The sequence below is a fragment of the Pyrus communis genome, chromosome 9 (assembly GCF_041283825.1).
Source record: "Pyrus communis isolate YQ-2024b chromosome 9, ASM4128382v1, whole genome shotgun sequence".
Classification (NCBI taxonomy): domain Eukaryota; kingdom Viridiplantae; phylum Streptophyta; class Magnoliopsida; order Rosales; family Rosaceae; genus Pyrus; species Pyrus communis.
In genome coordinates, this window is record NC_142573.1 from 9,130,129 (window position 1) to 9,150,791 (window position 20,663).

Genomic DNA, 20,663 nt, shown 5'->3' on the forward strand with positions numbered 1-20,663 from the left:
TTGTGAGATTGGCTTCACCGTGTGATTTGGGGCTAAAACTTACATGAAACCGGGCGCATAACCGCCCTCTGATCCAAGTTTCTCTCTTCCTTGAGTCCTTGAGTCCTTCAGACCTTCTTACTAACCAACTCATAAACTTGTGCAGAAAGCAAGTAGAGCTGTTTTATCCTTTGCTTTGTGTCGCATGCAGTTTGTTTCAAGGGTTTCATTCACTCCAATATAGCAAAAGAAATGCGTTTGAGCACTCAATTTTGCATCGTTCTAACGGTTTTTTTAAGGCTTATTTTTTTAATGTCCCCTTCAACTCGACTTCAATTTCATTTTGGCCCTTCAAACAAAAATTTCTCCATTTTGCACTTAGGAACTCGATATTCGTTTCACTTTGGCGGAATCCCGTCAATTCGGTTAAATTGGCATCAAATGTGCTGACGTGCAAGGGTAGTATAGTAATTACAGCTTAGTTGGTACTGTTGGACGAGAAACTGTCCAGGGCAGCCGAAACTGATGCGTAGTTTTCTTTCCTCGTCATTAATACCCACGCGTCAATTCGGTTAAATTGGCATCAAATGTGCTGACGTGCAAGGGTAGTATAGTAATTGCAGCTTAGTTGGTACTGTTGGACGAGAAACTGTCCAGGGCAGCCGAAACTGATGCGTAGTTTTCTTTCCTCGTCATTAATACCCACGCGTCAATTCGGTTAAATTGGCATCAAACGTGCTGACGTGCAAGGGTAGTATAGTAATTGCAGCTTAGTTGGTACTGTTGGACGAGAAATTATCCAGGGCAACCGAAACTGATGCGTAGTTTTCTTTCATCGTCATTAATACCCACGCGTCTCTGGCGACTCTGAAATCCGGCGAATTTGGTGCAGCATCCGGCGCCGAAGAGAGGTGCGATTGCTATGGAAGGCCTTCACTTGACAATTTGACCAAATTACCCATTTCCCAAACTGCCACTTGGTGGCCACCTATGCACTTTTCAAGCCACATCATCAATTTTGACGGAATTGGCATAATTCGTCCAAAGCGGAACTAATATTGAGTTTCCCGGTGCGAAGTAGTGAAATTTTAGTTTCATGGGGCAAAGTCAGATTGAAATTGAGTGTCAAGTAAATTATTGTCGTATCATGGGTAGTAACATTTAAAAATTAACACTCAAGCATAAACCTTTCTTTAGCATCAACCATCAATCATCAATGTATAGATGATATACATTGGGTAACAGATTCTTTAGTTCTACATTTACCAAATCAAAAATTAAAAATTGAAATCCTTAGTACATACATGTCACTGAAAGGAATATAGAAGAACCGTTCTTCACTAAATACGGAAAATATACCAGATGATGAAATTCACTCCACACAAAATCACGAATAACCAATCTCAAATCCTCAGCTGCTAACACAAAGTGAAGCTCTAAATCTCAAACACTATATCGATTTAGGTATAGCTGTGTGACCTTCATGGCTCAGTTGCACTAGCCGTAATGTTCTGTTTCTGAAGAATAGAGATCGAAAAAGAAAATATGGTCAGCCCAGAGTTTTTTGACAAACGATATAATATTCTAGTCTAAAATCATCTAAATTACGGGAAATATGATTTAAACTTGGGGGTGCAGAAGGAGAGATACACTGTTACAATCAACTTGACTAAGCTTAGGTCCGTAGTCAGCCCAAAGTTTAAGAAACAGAGAGTTTTGAAGAGAAATGCAGTTGGCAATCAAGGAGATGTGCGTGGATGACTATCAGCCGTTGCTGGGCAAAACCGTTTCTTTCAACGGCTGACAGTTGCTCCCACGCATGGCCGACTATCTCTAAGACAACTCATATGTGCATATGTGTGACCTTCTGATAGACCCATGCATTATAGGCCACCTACTAACTGTAAAGCCATGTTTATGATGCAACATTCCAATATAAAAAAGTTTATATGCCAACACATGACAGCATATCCCAAAGCTTTATTAGGTCAGTTCATCTAAAAATACATAAACATTTTAAAGCAAAACATAGCAGGAAAATTGATCAATTTCTTGATCCGTATAGATTTTGGTTCCTGCAGATTGAGAAAAATGTACAATCTTGTATAACATATAGCAGAAGGACAAGTTTTGACTGAAGAAAAAAAGCAGCAGGACAACTAACTTGAAACCGAACAGGTAGAACAACAAAGTACAGATAAACCCTAGCGAGTAGTAACTTAGCTACAAAGTATCCTCGGATCGAAACGAAACGAAACGAAACGAAACAAATCAAGAGCGTAGTTTGAACTTGTAATGCAACAGCTAACTATTTTCGGAAGAGTATTATCTTCAATTAATTACCTTAAATTATCTGCCAGATCTTCGGTGCAGAATTTCGAAAAGTCCACAGCAACTCATCCATGGAGTCGGATGCAGGGGGCGTCCGGCAACGGAGACAGTATACTGCTAACAGATAAACAAAGAAGTCGTCATTGATTTGAAAAGAATTTTATGTAAGCTACACAAGTTAGAACAACTTAAGCAAATCGGTTACCGGATTTCCTGTGCTTTCGGGGATCACGGCCTTGCCATAATCTTGTCCGGCATCAGCTGATTCGACTACTCGAACCTCTTCCTTGTAAGCAGTACCTGATGACTCCCTAGTTTGCTCTTCGGAAACCGGTAATTTTATTTCCTCGGTTCCCTTTGACACAACATCTGCAACAGCATCAGGAACCGGTTTCGACTCCACATATGCTTCTTCAGTTCCCTTCGACTCCACATATATTATGACTGGAGCACAATCCTCTTTCTTGCTCAACGGCAATGTTGATTCTTCAACCTCCTCGGACACCAAACCGGTTTCGACTGGGGAAACCCCATTACTCTCTTCCACATATGACAATGTTTTTTCCTCAACCTGCTTCGACACCTCCTCCGTGATGGCCGGAGAAGATTCATCAGTCTCATCCAAAGACGCCACCACCTCCTCCGCTTTGGTTTCCTCCACAACACCACCTTGATCCAAATGGTTGGACACAGATTCAACCGTCTCAACAACCGAGACATCAACTTCTTCCGTCTTCTCCTCTACCACTTCCCCTGAATGATCCACCACTTGAGCACTTTCCGCCTCTTCATCCGAACTACAACTACTGGAACTCGAACTCGAACTCGAACCATCAGCATCATCTTCACGGGTTTCCTTTGCCGGCTCGGAACCAGCATCGATGGCCACGTCCCTCACGGATTCAACCACAGGTTTTGAGTCCCCAACATCGCCCGGTTGAACATTTTCATCCCCCTCAAGCTTCCCATTTGAAGAATCCGCCATTTCGTTAAGATTTGCAGAAACTTTTTGCTTCTCTTCCTTCTCCGAATATTGATCACCGGCAGAATGATTTTGACAAGTTGCAGAGGCAGTCTGGCAACTCCTTAATTCTTTGTCTACCACAAAATATAGTCAAGTCAGAAACATTTCATACGTACTAGTTTAACAAAGTAGAAAGAGACGGAATAAATTACAGAGGTATGAACGGGAAACAGTAAGTCAACCTATGTGGAAACCAATATCCAATAGCCAAATGGCAATTTAACAAATAATAAAGGGCTGTGCTGTCTATACACTCTTTATTACATCTCACACACCAGTTGTTAATTTCTGTCATTTAATCTTCTTCAATTCATTAGATTCGTTGGCTGAAAATTGAGAGAGATATGTGAAAAATAAAAAAAAAAGTGTAGATAACACACCCCATAATAAAATGGAACCCGAGAGAGAGAGAACCTTGGAGTGGGGGTTGTTGGGGTTGAAGGGTAGGTGGAGATTGACGGATTGTGTTTTTGGTTTTCTTCTTGGCAAGTAGTTTTGGTTTGATTTTCTTAGGACGTGGAGGCATGGTTTAGTGTTGTTGACTGGTTGCCAAGTATTTATAGAGAGAGAAGATATAGAATGTCGGGTAGGGAAGTTAAAGATGGTGGAATGGTATGCACGTATGTATACAACTACGAAGGAAAAGGATAGGAAAGAAAAAGAATACAATGAGTTTTTAACGTTTTTTGTTTTCTTCTTGGTAAGTAGTTTTGGTTTGATTTTCTTAGGACGTGGAGGCATGGTTTAGTGTTGTTGGCTGGTTGCCAAGTATTTAGAGTGAGAGAGAGGGTGAGAGAGAGGTTATAGAATGTCGGGTAGGGAAGTTAAGGATGGTGAAATGGTATGCAGGTGTATACAACTACGAAAGAAAATGATAGGAAAGAAAAAGAATACAATGAGTTTTTAACGTTTTTTGAAATTGAAAGGGTCAAGGAGGGAAATACGACGTTGATGGTGCCCTACCCTTTGAAACTTTGTAGGCAGGGTGGGGCCATTGAGATGATATGACCAAGACTCACACCACCCAACACCAAGGGTGTAACATTACTTTGGCATTAAGATTGCTTTGTGTAATCATTTAATATTACGATTCAGTGATATTTTTTTTTATTTGTAAGTTAAAGATGAATTTGAACTATATTATTATGACTAATTCTGTGTGAGACTTAGACCACTCCCTCATCTTCTTAGTATATCGTTTGTTAAGAAGAAAAAAAAAGAATGCTTTGTCTTTATACAATGTTTGCGTGAGATATATAAAGTACAAATAATTCTTTTGGAATAAATAATTGCTAGCTTTGAGTCAGTGGTTTGCTCCTTTGCGGTGATTTTGATATTATTCTGGATGCTGCTTTTTAATTTAAAGGATTGTAATGGGGTTCATGCAGCATCGTTGTTTTGTGGATTTTTTACGCTGTTTTGAAATATCTGATATTCTAAGTTTTTAATTATTATTTGGGCCAAAAACACAAAGACGAGGATTATAATGGGATTCATGCAGCATCGTTGTTTTGTGAATTTTTTATTTTGTTCTGAAATATATGATATTCTAAGTTTTTAACTATTATTTTGGTCAAAAACACAAAGATTTAACTGTTAAAAAATTGAAAGTATTTTTTATTCCGAAGTAACATAGAATTTGTTTGCTTTGTTTGATCAGCAAAACTCTCCTTTGCATAGGCCATGTTTTAAGTTTATTGTTTTCTTTCTTGGTAACTAAGGAACAATGGCCAAGCGCCGTGTCTTGCTTTGATTGAACGATGACTGTGTAGAAATGCAATACTGTGGCCCTCACAAGATGTACAAGATATTTCAAGCAGAGATTTTGAAATAAGCTCTCACTAAATTAAGTTTTTTTGAGAACTTAAGAACACATATGTTGCCACGCGGGCAAATTTTATTTATTATTTTTATTTTGCAAAAAAAATTTAATTTTATTAATTGTTTCATATGTCCACGTGGGTTCTTAGTGCCACGTTTTTTGCATAGTTATCGTTCAATTAAGCGCAACGTCACACTTTAACGGAGCCCCTGAAGCCAGGTTAACAAAAGTATGAATATGAGAGCAAAATATATTTTTAGTTATGAAAGTAATACGAAAAAAAGTTAAGTAGCAATGTGCAAATTTCACGATACATGAGAGTAGTAAAGTGAGAATTAGCGGGCCGAGATCTAGCCACATCATTAGGCCATCTCCAACCGAAGGATCCAAAGGGTCAGAGGGCTGAAAATAGTCCGAAAACCGTCTCCAACCGAGGGCTAGGCTAGAGGGCTATGGAATCTGAGAGGGCCCCACAAAATTGGAGAGGGCTAGAGGGCTAGAGGGCTGGCCAGAAAATATAGCATTCATGTCGATTATAACCTACAGGAATATATTTATATTAAAAATTAAATGTATTCCTGTCAGTTATAACCAACAGAATTGCTTAAAAAAAAAAATTGAATGCAACGGCTAGTCAGCTAGCCGTTGTATTCAAATTTATTTATTTGTTTTAATGCAACAACCAATTTTTTTTTTTTTAAATTCTTAAAAATTCTAATTTTTTTTTTCTTATAAATACCTATACCATTCATTAAATTTAAATTCTAATTTTTTTTGGTTTTTTGGGCCAGTTATCGTTGTAGTTTTTAAATTTAAGTTGCCGGATTTGAATGTAAGTTGTTGTAGTTTTTAAATTTAAATAATAAATTATGTTTGGTCCTATGGCCCTTTGGCCCTCGGTTGGAGACGATTTTTCGTGACAGGGCTAAAATGGGCCCTATGGCCCTCGGTTGGAGACGGAGGCAAATATGACCCTATATTGTTCATTAAAATATTAATATCTTGGAGAATCTTAGAGGGCTAGAGGGCTAAAACGAGCCCTCTAGCCGGCCATTGGTTGGAGATGGCCTCAATTAACGGTTAGGCTAACATGAGTATCAAAATGGCAGAAAAATCAAATTTTACGTATAAAAGTGAGACAAAAAAAGGTTGTACAATAAAATCAGATTTTGGCGAAACTTGAGAGCAATAAAGTTAGAATTATCCATTTTTTAATTTATGAAGAGTCGAATTTAAAGTTATGTGCGAGGGAGTAAGCACACTATCTTAACCAACTAATCAAACTAGTTTTTCTTTCCTTTTCTCATGGGAACTTGTATTAATGTTTTGAGATCTTTTGATATAGGCGCCTTAGTTTTGAATTTTCTAGATCAAACATCCATACCTTTTAGTGATTTGATTAAACTTTTTTTTGTCATAATTTTGGTGCTATATGCACATTATATTGTAATAAATTCCCTATAATCTAGCATTTTTATTACACTCTCCTCCGTTAGAGATAATTGTAAAAAAAAAAAAGTTGGTTAGATTCAATTTATTTTCACAATAATGCTACAATTTAGCAATAATTATCTACGATTTAAGATATTTTCTTTCCAAAATGTTTAAAATATTTTTAAATCCCCAAAAATCAAACGTACCGAAATAAGTTTTTCTTTTAGTACGTTAAGAGAAAATAGGATTGAGAATAATATAAATGTACCAATACACAATGTGTACAAAATAAAATGTACCAAAATAAAAATAATGTACTAATATTAACAATATGTATTAAATCAAACGTACCAAAATTGCAAGTAAACGTACCAATTAATGATTTTTGTAAATTCAAACGTACCTGCAGATAATATATACATAATGTATCGTACCTAATAATAATTCGTCAACAACTTACTTAAAAAAACAGCAAAGAAAAAAAAAATCACAAAAAAATTGAAAAAATTACATAGAACTTTTATGTTGATCACCAACTATTTGAAAAAGAAAAAACTATTTGGAAAAACAAATAATATTAAATGTTTGCATAACAAAAAAAAACTGCGGTCGAAAAAACATATTTGGAAGAAGAGAAAATATAGTTTAATTACTAATATCTCTACTAAGGAAAAGTGCATCATGTAGATAAAATGATAAATTCAAAAATGATTTTAATTTCAAAAAATATAGATGACTATTGATCAAAGCACTTTAATCAAATTTTAAAAAGGTATAGATGTTTAATCTAAATGATATAAAAAAACTGTAGGGAATTCTAATTTTTTTTTCTTTTCAAATATTACCGAACGAAAAAGCAGAATTGAATTTGAGAACTCAGTGTGAGTGTTCGATTGACATATCAAGCTATTATGAGAGTAATAAACTTGTAAACATTGAGGGGGGTTGGTGGTTATAACTTGTGTGTCAAAACAATCGACATTGAGAGGGGTTGGTGGCTATAACTTGTATGTCAAAACTATCGACATTGAGGGGTCATCTCAAGATAGATACTTGTGTCAATTACGAGGGACCATGTCCTAAATGTTAATGGAAACCAACCACCGCCAAAGTTTTTTTTATTTTTTTATTTTTATTTTTATACAATGATGTATATGTGATCGAAATGTCACATGTTTGAATTGTGGAAACAATCTCTTTGAAAAAGTAAGAATAAAGTTGTATACTATAGATATTCCATCCAATCGTCGCAAAAGTGGGAGTTTTGTTAGCTTAAGGTCACCTTTTATACAACGATATATTTACACTAACTTACTAAGGAGTGGAGAAAATAATTATAAACAAATCTGTCACTCCAAACTTAAGATGTCTCCAACTAGTAAAGATGAATATCACTAAACATTATTACTAAGTGATACTCCAAGACTGTCTTAACTTCTTTTACTCTAGAACCCAACAGGATCATCTCTAGATACTCTTTGTGAGGATTTCGGGGATCTGTGAATTGTGTTCGTTCATCGTATATCGTGCGGTCAGTTTTCGATAGTTACTATTTGTGTTCAATTAAAAAAAATTTAAAATAATTTATGACCGCACAATATATGATGAACGGATTTATGAAATCCTCACAAAGAGAATACGGATTTCTCCAGAACTATCATGATTGCTTTCTGTGTTGAAACCAAACAAGGCCTAAACTTAACCACTTATTTTCCCAGCCCAATTACAATGTGAGCCCAAGAATAACAGTAAAAAATAAAACCCTAGCGAGCCCAATTTTGCAGCCCAAATCACCACTACAATTTTCAATCCCCACTCTCTCTCCAAAAACCCTAAACCCCCAAAATGTCATATTTTTCCTGATTTTTGATTCCCTCTCCTTAAAACCCTAGCAAAACATCGTTACTTTCTCCTCTGCTCACTCTCTCCCTCCGCCTCCATGGCCGCCACCACTATAGCGCCTCCACCTTCCGCCACAAAACCCACCAAATCGATCACCAAGACGGTGAGGAAAGCCGTAAACGCCCTCATCAAATGGCGGAACGACAAGCTGCAGACCCAGAACCCCGATCTCTTGGAATCTGACGAGTTCGCCTACCTGGTTCTTACCCTCAAGAAAATCCCCCCAAAGGGTCGCGTCAACGCCTACAAAATCCCCCTCCCAAATCCCCTCCATTCCCAACTCTCCGAGCTCTGCCTCATATACGACGACGGTCCCAAGTCCAACCTCACTAAGGACTTCATCGAGAAGAAAATCAAGGCCGAAAACATAACCGTGTCGAAAATCTTGAAGCTTTCGAAGCTCAAGAGCGATTACGTGCCCTTTGAGGCCAAGAGGAAGCTGATGTATTCATATGATATGTTTCTGGCTGATAAGCGGATTGTGCCGTTGCTGCCAAAGTTTTTGGGGAAGCATTTCTTTAAGAAGAAGAAGATTCCGGTGCCGGTGGACTTGGAGCACAAGAATTGGAAGGAGCAGGTGGATAAGATTTGTGGGTCGGCTTTGTTGTACTTGAGTACAGGGACGTGTAGCGTGGTGAGGGTAGCGAAGGTTTCGATGAGCGTTGATGAGATTGTGGCGAATGTGGTTGCGGCGATTGATGGGATTGTGGAGATTGTGCCTAAAAACTGGGGAGGTGTGAGGTCTTTTCATTTGAAGTTGTTGGAATCGCTTGCATTGCCAGTTTATCAGGCGGTTCCGGATGTGACATTGAAGATTGAGGAAGAGAAGGGTGTTGAGGAAGGTGCAGAGGAGGTGAAGGAGGTTGTTAAGAATGAGAGTAAGGATTTGAAGAGTGAGAAGAAGAGTAAGAAGAAGGGTAGGATTCATGAAGTGAGGTATTTGGATAGCAATGTCGGCGAGGTGCTTGATGATGATGAATTGGGTATTGTTGGTGATGTGGATATTGGGGAAGGGAAGCAAAGCGAGAATGATGAACCGGGTAGTGGCGAATTGGGGAAGAAGAAGAGGAAGAAGGAAAAGGTTGGTGGTGAGTCTAAGGGTGAGAAAAGGTTGAAGAAGTCGGCTAAGGCGAAAGATGATGCTGAGTTAAATGGGGAAAAGGTTCTTGGTGAGAAAAACAGTGAGAAGAAGTTGAAAAGGTCGGCAAAGGCAGAAGAAGAGGACGGCACCATTGTCAAGAATGAGAAAGTTGGGTTGTCTTGGAAAGAGAAGAAAAAAGACGCTACAAAGAAGAAAGCAGATGATTTGTCGGCCAAAGGCGAAGAGTCCGTTGGAAAGAAGGAGAAGAGGAAGAGTGAAGAGTCTGCTGGAAAGAAGGAGAAGAGGAAGAGTGAAGATGAAAAGTTGAAGGGCACAGAAGCAAAGCTGAAGAAGTCTAAGAGAAGTAAGAAAGCAGCAGAGTAATTCGGGATAGCAAGCTGCAGGCGAATGACAGGCTTTGCGGTGGGATTCAATTCACCCAGGAGTATGCCTGTCCATATTGAGTCGTCTAGCAGAATTTTTGCTTGCTTTGTATTTTACTCTGGTATTGAAGTTATGATCATTTTGGATAGTTTTTGAATTGACATTGCCTATTGAGTTTATATATCTTCGTTATGGAGGTCATAGAAAATGTTTAGTTTTCCATCGTGGTTTTGCTGCATTCGATTAACTCTGAATTTGAACTGAGATTGCGTCGCAGAGTGTATGACTTAAATTTGCATCGCCATCTCCAATTATAAATGACCAGCCACCTTGCAACTTCAAGCAGGAGGGAACAGCCACCTTGTCCGGTTTCAGCATTTCAGGGATTCTCCGTCTTGGTTATGGATGCGATGAACCGACGCTTTCATTCTCGTCAAATATCAACACGGACTGTTTGCCATTGAAATGCGTAGATTGAATTCCAAATAAACTGCATGATGATTGAGATGCATGCATATACCTTGCTACTGTATGCTTTCAAATACCAGAATGTTGGTCAACATGTGATGTGAGTGAAATTCATTTGCAAAATCCTGTCTGAGATTATAATTTACAGCCCCAACTCACAATATCGAAATTATAACTACCAACAAGCCCCCAATGAAATATATTCTACAGCTTCCATAGATCCACATGTATCCCGAATCGAAGTAATAATAAACACAGATTGTAGGAACCTGCAATTTGATCTCCAATTATGTTCTATCGATGGCAAATACGAAGTTCCAAGACTTAATCGAATGAAAGAACTCGAAGTCGGAACACCAAGGATACCCGAAAGAGGAGTGCCTCATCCAACGGGGAATTTGGTTATTCTCAGTTTTTAAAGGGATGGAAATTTCCGTAGAGGGGGAAGAACTTAATAGCTAAGCCAACAAGAAAGAGTAAGGATTCTCAGATAACTGAAAGTGGAGTGCCTCATCCAACGGGGACCCAGAAAGTCCGATTCAGATGCATAAACCAAATTTCAAATTGCATATGCTAGGGCATATGGATAGAAAGCATATTAGTGCTCTATTCACTAATCGAACGAGATTTCCATACCCCAAACAAAACAGATTTCAAATTTCAATTCCAAATTCCGGTGGTTCCAGTGCAAGATTCCAATTCCAATGATAGCATAGAACTTCCGACAAACTAACAGAAAATCCAAAGTTCTCTAATAGCTCGAGTGGTTACAAATCCAAGCACTTGAGTGATTGTCACAGAAAACTCCACAATAGGCAAACAATCCGTGTGGCTTAAAAAACTCAAAACCACCCAATTATTGTGATATAGTGTGTGAATGCCACACATATGAGTGCACGGAGAAGCAAACCAACATACCACCGAAATGAGCATTGGTGACAACAATTAAAAGCTTTAATGTGGAAAAGTCTTAGGGAGATGAAATTGTAAACATGGATGATGACTTTTCACTCATGCTATTGTTTCTTACGGGTGTAAGGCTTCCCTATATAAAGGGACCTTTGTATTTTGTAATGTAAAGATCATCCATCTTTCTATCTACCTGTCTCTAAACAATTTGTGCCAATTTTATTCTTTCCCTTACACAAAATCAAAAGTAGAAGTAGAAAGTGAATACTAATCTCCCTCCCCTCTTTACCTATATTTATTGTCTAATATAGTTTCGAAAATAAAATGTGATGCATTGCTCTCATTCCACTTTGATCTCTAACAAAGAATCTCTCTCTCACTTTTGCCTTCATTACGTTGATAGTCCACCCTGCAATGCAAAGAGTCCGTTTTGCTCATCCCACACCGATAAACTTTTAGGTCAGCATGGCTCACCATTGCAAATATCATCCTTAACTTATTCACTTATTATGCGTGGAGTTGTATAGTGATATTATGCGCCGAATCTTCCATTAAGTTGTATATCATTTTGTTATGTTTTCGATATAAAACTTTGTTATCTAACACTCACCGTTAGCCTGATGTATAGATGTCATGCTGACGTTAGTCATATTGCCTCTGGGCTGAAGCTCGTGCAAGATGAACCTGGGCTCTTGCCTCGGGCCCAATGATCCTCTTTGTAATGTTAGTACAGTTTATTGATGTAAAAATTATTTTAATTTGAAAAATACAAAAGAAGCGAATGGGTTGGAGTGAAGTAACTGTAGATTGGACTGGACTAGTCCAAAGACCATCCGACAAGAAAATTTGGCGGGAGGGGGAGGAAGGCAAAGTTAAGAGAGGGAGAGAGGCACAGTAAAAAGTTTAGGGTCTCATCGTGATTCGTGCAAATCGTAAAACCCTCCTTAAATCCCCAGAACACACCACTCACAACGCACAAACACAAAACACCTTGGTCCAATAAAAGGACTCTCTCTCTCTCTCTCTCTCTCTCTCTCTCGGGAAAATACTTTGGAGAGAGAGGGAGGAATCAAATCAAGGGAAAAGAAAGACAAAAGGACGCAATGATGGTCGTTGCTGCTGCAGCTCCAACCCAAGCAGCTCCTCATGGCTCTTGTTCCTCGTACCGGAGACACATCTCATCGGAGATTCGTTTCCACTCCTTAACAAGGTAAACTGCTTTCTTAGGTTTCTGTTTTTCAGTTATTGCACATATATATATATATATATATATATATGTATGTATGTATGTATGTATGTATATTCCGCCGTTTTGGGTTGCATTGAATCACCCGAGAGGCAAAGTTTGAAACGTTAATTCGGCGACATTGGTGCTGGTGGGTTGAATTGAGTATAGGGTTTTATTATCTGGTCCCAAATGATGATTTGTTTTGTTTCCCTTTTTCTCATTGAATCTTATCATTTTATGAAAGAAAAGAATGAAAGATTGGATCTTTTGCTATTAGAAATTTTCATTTCAAGAAAGTTTCTCTCTTGTTCCATGTGTTGATTTGGGTGCTTAGGCGGAAAATGATTTCCGCACTCCCTTTTCCTCCCGTTGGATTGAATAAATCAAATGAAGATTAAGGGACAAAAACAATGACGAGTGCAGAAGGAGAAAACGGGAGTGCGGAAGTCATTTCCAAATCCTTGAATGCTGAAAAGGTTGCATTTTCTGAAATTCTTGGTGTTTGATACTTTTATTTGCAGCACCATTCCAAGTATTACAAATCTTTGTTGTATGAGTTTGCGTTAATTTCGCGTTATGATTGTTAATTTTCGTTTAGTCTCTATTAAAATAAGAGTCGAATCCTCTATTGTTGGTCTCTGGAATGGTTTGAGAGAGAGAAGTTATACACTTTGTAAGGTACAAAAGCATGTATTGTTTAGGAAAAAGATAGAACCCTTTGCTTTCAATTCAAAACTCTACGACAACTATACTTATGAAGAACTTTAGGAAATGTAGAAGCTTTCTTAATGAATTCTACAACACTAGAGGACCATTTTCATCTGTTCGAGTCAAAGCATGGACCCTTTCTCAAACTTTGCCTCTAGTGAGTGTCCGAGTGATTTTCAAACACGGCGGGAAGGAGCAATGGAAATTAGTATCTGCACCGAGGACATTTGATGATACAAATAGTTCTGAAACATTGAAAGGGAAGAGAAAATCACTGGTAAGCCTAGAATTAATTGCCTTGGTAAATGCAAACAGTCTTGAATTTTATGTGATGGACTGTGGTGTGGTAGATAAATAATTGCATGAAGTGCTGTTGTTTAGTCTCTTTCCCCGACGTGGTTCTTGGTACTGGAAAAATGGCACAGGATCAGACATTAATCTTGGACTAAAAGGTCTGTCAGGGTTCAAGAGAAACAGAAGGTTGTGGCTGGCAATAAGGGATCGTTTCTGTGATGAGGTCTTTGATTAATCTTGACAAAGTTTGTCAGGCTTCAGTAATTGCTTCTCTGTTGGGACTACTATTTTACTATTCCGGATGCCCCAACACAGAAGCAGTTTTGCTCCATTTATGTTTTTGAAGTTATCCATAGGCTGATATAAATGAAGGAAAGGAAGATCAGGTTAAGTTTACAAGGGCCACACTTGAATTTCGAAAAGTTGGAGTGGGAATTTTAAGTCTTGGTTCTTATACCAGTCTCACTTCCTCTGTTCTCATTGCGTGATTATGTGGTTTGTACGGGAATGTGAAATGTTAGGCCTTAAGTCACGACTATTGAAACTTACGAAGAATTAAAAACAATGTTCCTCCAAGGTTACTTGTGAATACCGAGTTGTGAGTAAGAAACTAGACCGCCACAAATCTGAGATATGGATGTTTCAAACCTTAGAGTAATTTCATGAAACATGCGGTAGTTATGTTTTAAAGGAATAGTGCTTTGTGACCCTTTGTGATTTTGGTTTAGAATTTCAAATTATCTGCAAGGGATCATCGTTCCCCTCTAAAGTCTGGATGAAAAATTGGTTTTAAGGCATTTGCATTTTCAACCGTTGAAGGGCTGCAGATTGTGGTTTTGTTAAATTTGAGTAGTTACTACTATTTTGTTGATGATAACTGAAATTTTCCTCTTATTGAATCCTTTTGTCTTCAATGGCAGAGGGAGCAGTGATGCTTGCTTGATGGAATTCGCACTGTTCAAGTTTCACGAAGGAGTGAAATCGCCGTTCTGCACATTGCTGCTGGAGTACAATAGCCGCTAAGCAGTGTGTGGAGTAGGGAATGAAGCTGTTGGTCCGTTGAGCATTTAAAAAAATGTTACAACTTGATATCTCTTGCTCAAGAATTTGCAGATCTTGACATGTATTTTGGATTGTCGTCATTGTACTAGAACTCCATGGTCATTCTTTATGCTGATTCTGTAATTGTATCTGCTACGATTTATCTAATCTTTAATTTAATTTTCCCTTTCAGAGTTGTCATTTGCTAAGTTGGAATATACCAACCTGTTAATTTCGGTGATGACCAAGAAAGTTTTGCTTTGATTTCGTTTCGCGATGAGATGTCCTGTGTAAATCATGAAATAGGATTGTTGAACCCGGTTTTTCTTTTTTTCCGAAAATAAAAAACCCTGAAGATGCCAAATCTAAAGTCGAAGACATGAGACAGTCTAGCAGATTAAGATGAAACAGAAGGGTGGAAGCAGGAGAAAGCAGAAAATATACACTGGTAACTGGCATTTATGGTAATACTTATGTAAAGTCTGGTAGTGGAACAGTTAATCCTCTGAATGCAGAAGCAAAAGCACATATATGGTCAAAGGATGACATCTTTTTTGTTTTCGTTACATAAATGAGCTTACAGACAGATTGAGTGTAGAATTTGAAGAGATCAGTAGAAGTTGAAGTTTGGAGCCTTTTTATGCAAAAGAAGAAGCCCCTTTGGAAATTTAGTCGTTGACTGTGCAGGTTTGCTGCTGGTGTATGTGGTCCTCTCCCTGCTGCTTGCACTGGAAACTCGTGAATTTACTCAGAACTAGCCTGGTTTGGTCCTTAGGTATCAGACTCCCCCCAAATAGGTATCGGGTATTGCACTCCTTACAAATATGCATTGCACTTATGGATCAGTGAGTCGAAACAAAGACCCCCAATCACGTGGATGCATCTAACCACATCGTTTGTGGATCATAAATGTCATTGAATGCATGGAATAGATACTTTGAAGTTTCAATGTCTATTTCTAAATTTTCACTAAAGTTTCAAATAAAGAATAGAAAAACAATGGAGAAGGAAGAAAATAAGAATTATTTTGATGTTAGAGAGACTACATAGTTAGCAAGCTGATATGAATTCATGATTGTACCCATTTAGGTATTAAGAAGTTGGCTATTTATCCAACATCATGCCTGCTTATGTTCGAGTTCGAAGCAGGTTGAATTCTTTTCAAGTGAGAATCTGATGTAAGATAAGATGGGGGTAAAATATGGTGGAGAAAATTGAGGGAAAAAAAAAAGATTTGTTCGTTAACATTTCGCAAAACAGTTTTTGGTTTTTTAGGTACAAAAATGGTGAAAAATAGATTACTGTTTTGTGAAAATAAACTAATAAAACAAAAAATGTAGAAAACAATATTTAGCTTAAATTCAGTAGAACATTGCTGCCGCCACCACCATCGCTACATTCTCCACCCTATAACCCTCACAATCGCCACCGCAACCACCATCATCCCCACCTCCCACCATCCCCACCACCATTTTACAAAGTTAGAATTTTGTGATATACTAGTATGATTACCCAATTTAATATATAGAAATATGTTTAATATAAAAACAATGAGCAAAATATATCCAAAACTAGCAACAAAATATAAAAGTTGATAACAAATTACATACTTTGAGTAAATAAATTGGAAGTTTTTGGAAGTTTTTTTATTTTTATTCAGAATAAGTTCGGAACACTTGGAAAAAATTTGGATTGAAAATTCAGGACTGCTAAATGCATTTCAATTTCTGTTCAAATTTTTCGAAAAATATTTGGAACTATTATTAGCATTTCAAAAATTTTATTTTTCACCTTCCTCATGACCACGCTAGCCTTCGCTACATCACCATCGTCTTCCACGTCCATTTCTACGGGACTCCCTCATCAGCGTTTATTATCTATCAAGCCTTCAATGTTTCTCTCAGCAACTACCATCTTCCTCCCTGATGGGTTGGGAATCTTGGGGTTCGGATTGGAGTAGTCGTGGATATGGTAGATATAACAAGGGCATGACTTGCTGCAAAAAGGGTGGGTTTAAGGATGTGTTTTGGAGTTTGGGAATTTGCCCACTGTAGAAATTAACTCACTTGTAGCAGATTACGTTGCATGTGCCACCATAACGAATGGGGCCGTCTACAACAATCTAGGTATTGACCTCATCACAATATGTATATATCTTATTTACGTTCTTGTTTGTCTCCAACCCATTGGAGACAAGCTTACTACCTCATTTGTGGATAATACTGTTGAAATATCTTATATCGACTGTATCAGTTAGAAAAGAAGAGTTTAAATATCCTAACCCTACTCCAACTAAAATCGAGACTTTTTGTGATAAAACCTCATACCTAACGGATTTGTAGGTGGTAATTACTAAGTTGAGGACAATATCGATGTTGTTGGAAGTGGGCCCTTAGCCCGTCTCTTCGCCAATATCGGTGTCGTTAGAAGAAGATAAATTTCCACTGCCATGAAGAAGAGAAAAAAGGAGGAGGAAAAAAAAAGAGATATTTGGTGGTTGAGGCTTTCGAAAAGAGGCGTTAGTTTCAGTTGGGCTTTCGAAAAGATTAACATTTGTTCCAATTGGATTTTCGAAAAGAGGCATTGGTTTCAACATATCAAGAAATTTATTTATAGGGCTTTCGAAAACAGACGTTAGTTCTAATTGGGCTTTCGAAAATGGGATGTTGGAAAATAAAAAGGAAAGTATTTTAGGATTTGATTTAAGAGTAAATTGTAGCAATGGTTTTTTAACTTTAATCAAATTGGAGTAATAATCCTTCAACTAAAAATCCATTACCATTGGTCCCTCAACTCATCAAAATGTGTAGTTATGATCATTTTCGTCAACTTTTGTCAAAATAAGTTATGTTGGAAGGACCATTGCTACAATTGGGGTCCCTCAACTAATCAAAACCTGTAGCTATAGTCATTTTCGTCAACTTTATCAAAATTTTGTCAAAATAAGTTATGTTGGAAGGACCATACAATTGGGTTAAAGTTTGAGGGACCATTGCTCCTATTGATGGATTATTTCTCTAGTTGGATTAAAGTTGAGAGACCAATGGTAACTGATTTTTAGTTAAGAGACCATAGCTGCACGTTTTGATGAGTTGAAGGACCAATGGTAATGAATTTTTAGTTGAGGGACCATTGCTCCAATTGAGTTAAAGTTAAGGGACCATTGCTACAATTTACTCTTGATTTAATTAATGATTTTATATGATTTAATTAGGGTTTTGATGTGATTTAATTAGGGTTTTGATGTGATTTAATTTGTTCTAGGTTTCCTTGTCTTGTAGACAAATGATTGTTTTGATTTATTTCCTAATATTGCTCCTTTGTAATCTTATAAATACCCCCTTATGGAGAAGAATAAATTATTAAAGTAGTATTTTGAGAAAAAAGCCAGGGAGCGGGCTCGTACTGTACTGCCACATGATGGGTGGGTCCCCTTGGTCCCGCGCGATGATGGTGGGTCCTTTGGTCCCGTTTGTAGGGTGAGTCCCCTTGGCTCAAAGTGGTTGTCGATGTGTGGATCTCCCACGTATTACCCACTAATTGGGTCCCATGTGAGGGGGCGTGTTGAAATATCCCACATCGACCGTATCAATGAGAGAAGAAGAGTTTAAATATTCTAACCCCACTCTAACTAACACTGAGGCCTTTTGTGATAAAACCCACACTTGACGGATTGTGCAGGTGATAATTATTAAGTTGGGGACAATATTGGTGTTGTTGGAAGTGGAGCCTTGGCTCGTCTCTTTGATAATTCTCCAAATACATGTCAATGAATGCATGAGATAGCTATTTTCAAACTTCAAAGGCCAAAGCTTTCTTCATGCAACATTGTTACTATGTTGTCGTGACTAAATTTTTGTAATCCCATGGGAAGAATTAATTAGATGTTAGAGAGTTTTGTTTTTGTGGTCAAGTAGATATATTAGAAGGATTAGATAATTTGCACAAAGAAAGAACGAAGACGGAATGTGGGATCATTTGGCACTGCTTTCCCTAGAAGCGTTAGATTCTTGAATGCTTGCATTCACGAGGGAGACCTTTGTTGAACTTAATACGGTCAGTGCAGTAGTCATAGACCATGAACTTGCTCTGCACCCATCGAAGCCTGTTTCGCTCTGCAGCATTGAGCCCTTGGTTCTTCCATGAAGAGCCGACTGGTGATCTTTCCGTAGATGTGGAGGCACAAGATGGCCCTTGTGACCCAAGGCAAGCGTTGATTTTGAAGTTTCTGTAAGAGGCAGTGAAAGGAGCTAGGCTCCAGTCAGTCTTCACACGCCCACCTTGTGTTGCCCAGTCATCGGCACTCCAAAAGGTTGCATAAATCCCCATGGATTGGTTTTTAGGGAATGGAAGACCAATTGATTCCAAGTTGTTGAACACTCTAATTGGACTGTCATCTACCAAGAATCTGCATGACAGTTGCATATGAGTTCAAGGTGAGTGCAATAAAATTATGGGTAAAGATCCATACCGAGTATCAACCTACAATACTTGGTAATTAGTCGATATTCGTTTAATATTTTGTATATAACCTCAAGTTTATAAACTATTGTAGACTGGTATTTTGTACCACCAATTAAATTTTTTCTAAATTCTAGTAGAGATGGACTAATTTGGGCCGACCTTTGTTGGAGACGTGGTTTACAAATGTGGTCAGGATTATGATATGTGTCTTTGAGTGGTACTTACATAATGCGCTTGGTGTTCCAAACAATGGAGTAGGTGTGGAAGTCCTGAGTGGGATCGAACCACAGATGGAATTGTTGTTCCTTAAGCCCTTGTCCTTGGGCGTAGACATTAGTATGGATAGTGTAGGGTTCCCCAGTTGAGTTCCCCAGAAACTCAAAGTCAATCTCATCATGATTTGCACCTGAAGAAGATAACTGCATATGCATGCATGCATATGTTTCAACAATTAGCAATGCATAAGCAATATTTATGAAAATACCCATCAAATAAAACTAGGACCAAAAAAAAAATTTTAAAGCTAGGGATTGAGAGTTGTTACGTAAAATGTTGTCACGGTACCAGCTGAGTTCCCAGGTTGCAACTTGATTTGCATATCAAACCTTCCAAATAAGTACGCATTCTTTGATTTGAAACCTGCTCCAGAAGATTTGTCAAGGGCGAGTGTGATAATTTGTCCATTTTCGAGAACCTTAGCGTGTTGATCGCCGAACATAACCTCATAGTCTTGATAGAAATTACCGGCTAAGGCAACGACGGCCACTAGAGAAATTGTGATCGAACAAAGAAAAAACGACATTGAGACCTTAGAAGAAGACATATTTATTTGAAGAATTTTGTGTAGGACTCAAGACTCAAATTCACGTTGGTTAGGATAATTTGGAAAAAAACAAGACTTTGAAAACTACTCAGAAACAGAAATTATCAGAAAATGAGGAAATAATGTTGTTACAAAGTTTCTCTTCAATGGACAACAATTTCCTATCAGAGAAAAAGCAATTTCTAAATGTATTCTAGATTTTCATTTAAAAAGTAAAACTAAGAATACAATCTAAATTAATCTTCAGATTGTATCTCAGTTCGTAAATATTGTTTCCGAAACACAAAATGTTGCTTATAAATTGTAGGCAGAGTGGTATGCTGCGTTTGAATAGATCATGCTGTATTTAGAATATTGAGATTGAATGTCCAAATTAATGTGGTTTCCCATTGCAAATTGGGATTGTGGCCATGCGACAAACTAGCTCATATTTTTTGGATGATGCCGTTGTTATCAGTCTATCTGAATGAATGGGATTGTTATATCAAAAACTAAGACTTCCCCTGATCATCATAAATGTTGCCCTTATGACTATATTTAGGATACTAATTAGTAACTGTTAGGATCTTGACGAGATAATGCAAACACAGTTGACCGATTAATCAAAGAGGTCGATATAGAGTTAACTAGTTCTCGTAAAAAATTGGAATGACATGACACAACTCAATTACAACTCATAAACCTAACCATGGAACATGATGGGAGGGTTTTTGTATGTGCTTATAAGTAGTTGAGTTGCTCCTCATATTGTCAATTGGTTTTATGGTGGAA

The 20,663-nt window shown here is 37.8% G+C and overlaps 3 protein-coding genes and 1 long non-coding RNA gene across 6 annotated transcripts; 2 read left to right on the plus strand and 2 right to left on the minus strand.

Moving 5' to 3' along the window:
- Positions 1–1,147: 1,147 nt before the first annotated feature.
- Positions 1,148–3,926, minus strand: LOC137739481 (uncharacterized). Of its 3 annotated transcripts, none has more exons than XM_068479059.2 (4): positions 3,749–3,926; positions 2,516–3,408; positions 2,323–2,424; positions 1,148–1,496 (listed from the first exon to the last, which is right to left on the minus strand). In XM_068479059.2, exons 1-3 carry the CDS (start codon positions 3,858–3,860, stop codon positions 2,329–2,331), a joined length of 1,101 nt encoding a protein of 366 aa, XP_068335160.2. In that variant the 5' UTR covers positions 3,861–3,926; the 3' UTR covers positions 1,148–1,496; positions 2,323–2,328. The 3 variants fall into 3 exon arrangements, with proteins under 3 accessions (XP_068335160.2, XP_068335159.2, XP_088556050.1); XM_068479058.2 differs by having other exon boundaries at positions 2,323–2,427; positions 3,749–3,906; XM_088699924.1 differs by having other exon boundaries at positions 3,715–3,854.
- A 4,451-nt stretch (positions 3,927–8,377) lies between these two features.
- On the plus strand, positions 8,378–10,136 carry LOC137739893 (uncharacterized). The gene has a single exon (XM_068479631.2). The coding sequence runs from the start codon at positions 8,530–8,532 to the stop codon at positions 9,955–9,957; it is 1,428 nt and encodes a 475-aa protein (XP_068335732.2). The 5' UTR covers positions 8,378–8,529; the 3' UTR covers positions 9,958–10,136.
- Positions 10,137–12,023: 1,887 nt separating this feature from the next.
- On the plus strand, positions 12,024–14,806 carry LOC148694191 (uncharacterized). Its single transcript, XR_015966924.1, has 2 exons — positions 12,024–12,544; positions 14,485–14,806. It is a non-coding gene; the product is annotated as an uncharacterized LOC148694191 (long non-coding RNA).
- A 3,513-nt stretch (positions 14,807–18,319) lies between these two features.
- On the minus strand, positions 18,320–20,234 carry LOC137740017 (xyloglucan endotransglucosylase protein 7-like). The gene is made up of 3 exons (XM_068479803.2): positions 19,614–20,234; positions 19,295–19,488; positions 18,320–19,013 (listed from the first exon to the last, which is right to left on the minus strand). The coding sequence occupies exons 1-3, from the start codon at positions 19,890–19,892 to the stop codon at positions 18,608–18,610; spliced, it is 879 nt and encodes a 292-aa protein (XP_068335904.2). The 5' UTR covers positions 19,893–20,234; the 3' UTR covers positions 18,320–18,607.
- Between the last annotated feature and the right edge of the window lie 429 nt (positions 20,235–20,663).